Source organism: Sinocyclocheilus rhinocerous, unplaced genomic scaffold (genome assembly GCF_001515625.1).
Source record: "Sinocyclocheilus rhinocerous isolate Xijiao unplaced genomic scaffold, SAMN03320098_v1.1 scaffold569, whole genome shotgun sequence".
NCBI lineage: Eukaryota > Metazoa > Chordata > Actinopteri > Cypriniformes > Cyprinidae > Sinocyclocheilus > Sinocyclocheilus rhinocerous.
The window spans coordinates 411,517-416,587 of NW_015652146.1; the positions used below are offsets into that span (position 1 = coordinate 411,517).

Genomic DNA, 5,071 nt, shown 5'->3' on the forward strand with positions numbered 1-5,071 from the left:
AAATGCCAGTGTTTTCTTCACTCGCTCGCTGACTGAATACCTCTTTCTGGCGAATTCTCTCGTCAGAAACAACAAAGTGCAAATGTGTGTACGAATCTGTAAGATATTAATTTCATAGTGTAAACAGCTTCAGTGATTTTAATGGGAGTTTTTGAGAGTGCTTGAACTAGACTCTCAGTGAAAATGTTCTTTGATCATCTAAATGTTCTTTGCTCTCTTTCTGTACAATGAAAGTATTATGATTAGTAGCCTAACTTGCAATGTTTTTATTCACAATAACTTTCAATGTTAAATTCACATTAAATATAAAGTCATTCGTATTAAAAATATGTTATGGCATCTGTTAATTAAGTAAACAGACAGGATTTTATGCCTAGTTAATAGACTACATTATTAGGTTACTTTAACCATCGCCCACTATAGATCAACATAATCAAGATATTTCATGATATAGTTAATGCGTTTGGGAATGTTTCGTGGTGTTTACAAACTATTTCGGTGCAGGCCTATACATTTTTATGCTTTAATTTACAGTTATTTTTCTATCAACTTGTTAAAAATGATTACACCTTTACTTGATACACACACTGGCGTTAGTGACTACATTACATTTGCTCTTTGAGAGCCTTCATGTCGATTTTCCGAGACGTTCAATAAACACAAGTCTCGCAGGTTAAAAACAGGGCTTAGCAGAGGATGGTTTCGATCCATCGACCTCTGGGTTATGGGCCCAGCACGCTTCCGCTGCGCCACTCTGCTGATGACGAGTACAACGGTGGAAACTCGACCTGTTATCCTTCCAACGGTACCATAGTCCACTATTTCTGCTTTAAAGAAATGAACTCTGCTACATATCTCGTATCGTTTATTTTCTTTAATCGCAGCACTGTACAGTGGTTTACTTTAAACACACCGTTTGATTATTTTAAAGTTGATAAAAATAATGACAATAAGATAATAAATGTTCAACACCGAATACTGTTAACATGTAACGTTACAGTAGACTGTGTACTAGACTTTAGTAATTTTTTGTCATTGATTAAATTTAGACTTTAATGACAACATTTCAGTAGGTTTAATATTTCGAGACTTTACAAAATGATGAAATTATTGCGTAATCAGTATTTTATGTTATACACGCTCACAATCATAGATATGTGTGCTCAATAATATCTACGTTTACAGTCAACGTGATGTGCAGCGCCGGATGAAGCTCTATGAAGACTCTAAGCGGGTACAAGAATCAAGGGTGTTTGTATGTGGGTTGCTAGGTTAATCAGGAGATTGTAGATAGAGTGTCAATGGTCCATTTGAGATATAGGTGGCGGTTCTGAATACTTTCCGTACCCACTGTATATATGTATTTTTTGAGAAAAATATAAGCATTTTCACTAGTGGTCAGACTTTTGGACCCCACTACAAAATACATGAAAATACACTTTTTGTTTAGGAATGGTATCATGCTGCAGAGACGCCATGGTTGTGGAGGTAAGTCACTAAAGATAATTATCTGTACGGGCAAAATGCTGAAAGGCTGATATCACTTTATACCTTGTGCTTTACACCGTTATTTTCTGATGAGACACTTAAGAACATGTCCTTGTGTAGGAGAATGTGTCTGCAGAAATGGAGTTTCTGCAATGTTTCGCAGCTGCTCTCGGACACGGGAACACACTCGTGGAAGGCTTATTACCTGCGCCGCTCTCACCTGGAGATGAAGATGAAAACAGGCAGGTCCTGTGCGGACTACACGTGCAAAAGCCTACGAGGCCATAAAGGCAAGTGATCTCATCCTCAAGAGCTCAGCAAACATATAGCTATAATGCTGGTGTAAATAAATATTGAAACTCTGCTCCGTTGATTTTGTCTTTATGAGTCTTTCTGTGATTGCACAGGCAGGGTTGTTGGTTTTGAATACCTGGTTGGAAACGACGGCTGCTCAGATGTTTGGAAGCAGACACCAGTGGTCTGCAGTGCATCTACAGACGGCACAGTCAAAGCATGGGACATTCACAAGGTACCACAGGCGTTCTCCTTCATGTGGCAGAGACCTAATAAAAGTGTGCAGGAATGAATCTGGATCTCAAGAAATGCCTGAGGCATATTTCACCCCAAAATCAAAAAACGCATTCATCTATGATCTCATTTGATATTCCATGCAGGGTGTTAATTTATGGTCAAGTCCTGCTCAGAGCCCCATGCAGGACATCACAGTTGATCCGGTGCAGTCCGTTGTTATTAGTTCTGATAACACAGGAACAATCAAAACCTGGAAGGCTGCGACTGGAGAGGAGGTGGCCTGCTTCCAGTCTGGATCCTCTAAGACCACACTGCTGTCATTCATCAACAAAGACAGCTCTTTTCTCATGGTAGGCTGTAATGCATAAACAGACTTCTTTGCGAAATGTGTAGTTATTGCACAATGAATCAGTAGTATGTGCTGCAGGCCTAAGTGAAAATCTTTTATTTTTTTAGGTGGGAACTGTTCTAGGGTCTCTGGTGGTTTTGACTTGCCCTGCGCTGTCTGAGGTCTCGAGGCACGTGGTGTGCGACTCCTTCAGTTTAAACCTCCTCCGCTCATCGCCAGATAAAAAATGGCTATTCACTGCCTCCAAAGAAAACCTTGACTTGAGCCCGAAGGTAAGCCAAAGCTGATTTCAGTCCATTGTTGGAACAGATGTGAAACAGAGCACAGCAGTACGGTTCCAGAAATAAAACAATATAAACTTTTCAAACAGAGCTGCCATGTGGTGTATTGTTCTGCAGAAACTGCAAGTGTGTAATCGCAGCTTCATTTGTCAAAAATTGTTTGATAGTCAAATTCTTAGTGGAAAAAAATACACTATTCATAGCAATCACCCACTGACTGTGATTGAGATACTTAGGATATGAATATGTGTGTGTAGAATATTTTGTGATATTCCCCAAAAAAATTTGTTTTACTTATAGTCATTTAGTTTGTAAATTGTATTGTCATTTGCAGTGCTTCATAGAATAAACAGTTCATAGCTATTTAAAAGGTGCAACATATATAATCTTGTACCTTTGTTCTTTTTCCAAAAATGTTTTGATTCAAATCAAATGTTTTACTGCAGTGTATCATGTCAGAGCTCATTGGTTTGGTTCAAGGGTTAAAACTGTGTGTCTGGAGAAAACGAATGGTAAAAGTACTATGTTGGAATATTATTAACAGTTTATCAGCAGTTGTTACTAGGCCTGGGCGATAAATCGGTATCGATATTTATCGACAGTACACCTTCTTCGATAACTATATAAAAATATTCGATATAGGCACGTGCTATGAGTGACGCAGACAGCACACACAATTGTTTGTTTTATTTTGTGTTTGACTGTTAAAACAAAAAAATATTTATTATGTATTAAAAATACAGTGGTTAAATGTAAACATTTTTTTCTATTGCTCTTTGTTTTAAAAAAGGTTATAAAAAAGGTCAATAATTATCGATACTGAACGATATGAAACATTATATCGTTGATAAATTTTTTAGCTATATCGCCCAGCCCTAGTTGTTACTGTTGTGTTGTGTTGATGTTGTATTTATGTAGGCCAGTTTGCATCACCTTGATTCCCTCGACAAAAACACAATAGGATTTTACCATTGGCTTTTGGATTTTTGCAGAAAATAAGCTGTGACCAACAAACATTTATTATTCTTAAGCATTTCACAACTTTTATGAATTTTGAAGCCTAAATACAATTGCCATAATTAAAGAGATATAAACAAATAGAATATAAACTCAATAAGAACAAATATAGACTAGTTTTTGAGTTTGAATGGTTTGCAGGAGAATGATTTTAAGCACAATGAGGCTGTGAAAGAGACTAGTGAGTAGATGTTCGGTGTGATGAGGTATAATACCTCTGTAGTTCTATTTAGCCACTTGTTAGCAACCGCATTTTTGAAACAAGTAAAAACTTTGAAAAAAACACAAAGGGTTATTACTGATATATTTTGTGCTGTAGAATAAACCGTGAAAAGACCAAAATCAGAATCAGAGAGAGCTTTATTGCCAAGTATGTTTGCACAATGCACATACAAGGAATTTGTTCTGGTGACAGAAGCTTCAGTACACAGAGACAACAACAACACACAGATAATAATGATATATGAATAAAATAGACATATGTATATATATATATATATATATATATAACATTCAACATTTTTATATATATATATATATATATATATAAACAGAAGTAGACTAATTTTGTATGTACAGTTGTGGTATATACTGTAGATGGAGTAGAATAGAATTTACAAGGAATGGAAGATGATGTAGGGTAGTATTAAGTAAATAAAAGTGGTATTGCACATCTTTTTATTGAACAGTAGGGGAGAACATTTAACTGTTTATGAGGTAGATTGCCTGGGGGAAGAAACTGTTCTTGTGCCTGTCCTGTCCTGGTGTTCGGGGCTCTGTAACACTGGATAGCCCTTCTGAGCCCTTTTCCTCACTCTGGATGTATACAGTTCTTGAAGGGTACCAATAATCCTCTCAGCAGTCCGAACCGGGAGCGCCAGTGCTGATGGTGCAGCTGTTTCCCCAGTCTCACTAGCTGTTGCCTGTCTGTCAGAATGCTGATGATCCATCGGCGGTAGGGATGTAACGATTAACCGCGAGCCGGTCGAAAATCGATTCAAATATGTGACGATTCAAATCGGTTGAGATGCCAAACAAATCGCGATACAATTGGAGTAGGAGTTCATATGAATGTATCTCTGAGGGGAACTGACTGTCTTTAGAAAAGTTTAGATGATATTTTCTTTTCATCTTGCCTCTGTAAACAAAGCAGAGCTGCGCTGAAACACTGCTTTAATATGCATTGTTCAGAGGTAACCTAGGAAACACTGTATCATTGCTGTTTATAAACACAGCTCTGTTTGTTTACAGCGGTAACCCAGGAAACACTGTATCATTGCTGTTCATAAGCGCAGCTCTGTTTGTTTACAGCGGTAACCCAGGAAACACTGTATCATTGCTGTTCATAAGCTGCTTTGTTTACAGCGGTAACCCAGGAAACACTGTATCATTGCTGTTCATAAGC

At 37.5% G+C, this 5,071-nt stretch overlaps 1 protein-coding gene and 1 non-coding gene across 2 annotated transcripts in view; one reads left to right on the top strand and one right to left on the bottom strand.

The window, feature by feature from the left end:
• Positions 1 to 687: 687 nt before the first annotated feature.
• Positions 688 to 759, bottom strand: trnam-cau (transfer RNA methionine (anticodon CAU)). Its single transcript has one exon. It is a non-coding gene; the product is annotated as a tRNA-Met (tRNA).
• Positions 760 to 1,207: 448 nt separating this feature from the next.
• fbxw12 (F-box and WD repeat domain containing 12) overlaps positions 1,208 to 5,071 on the top strand; it is an 8,778-nt gene continuing 4,914 nt past the window's right edge. Inside the window, exons 1-6 of the mRNA XM_016519352.1 lie at positions 1,208 to 1,234; positions 1,451 to 1,488; positions 1,609 to 1,778; positions 1,896 to 2,017; positions 2,163 to 2,369; positions 2,476 to 2,640. Of these exons, the coding sequence (XP_016374838.1) occupies positions 1,208 to 1,234; positions 1,451 to 1,488; positions 1,609 to 1,778; positions 1,896 to 2,017; positions 2,163 to 2,369; positions 2,476 to 2,640 (729 nt within the window). The remainder of the gene's footprint in view (positions 1,235 to 1,450; positions 1,489 to 1,608; positions 1,779 to 1,895; positions 2,018 to 2,162; positions 2,370 to 2,475; positions 2,641 to 5,071) is intronic.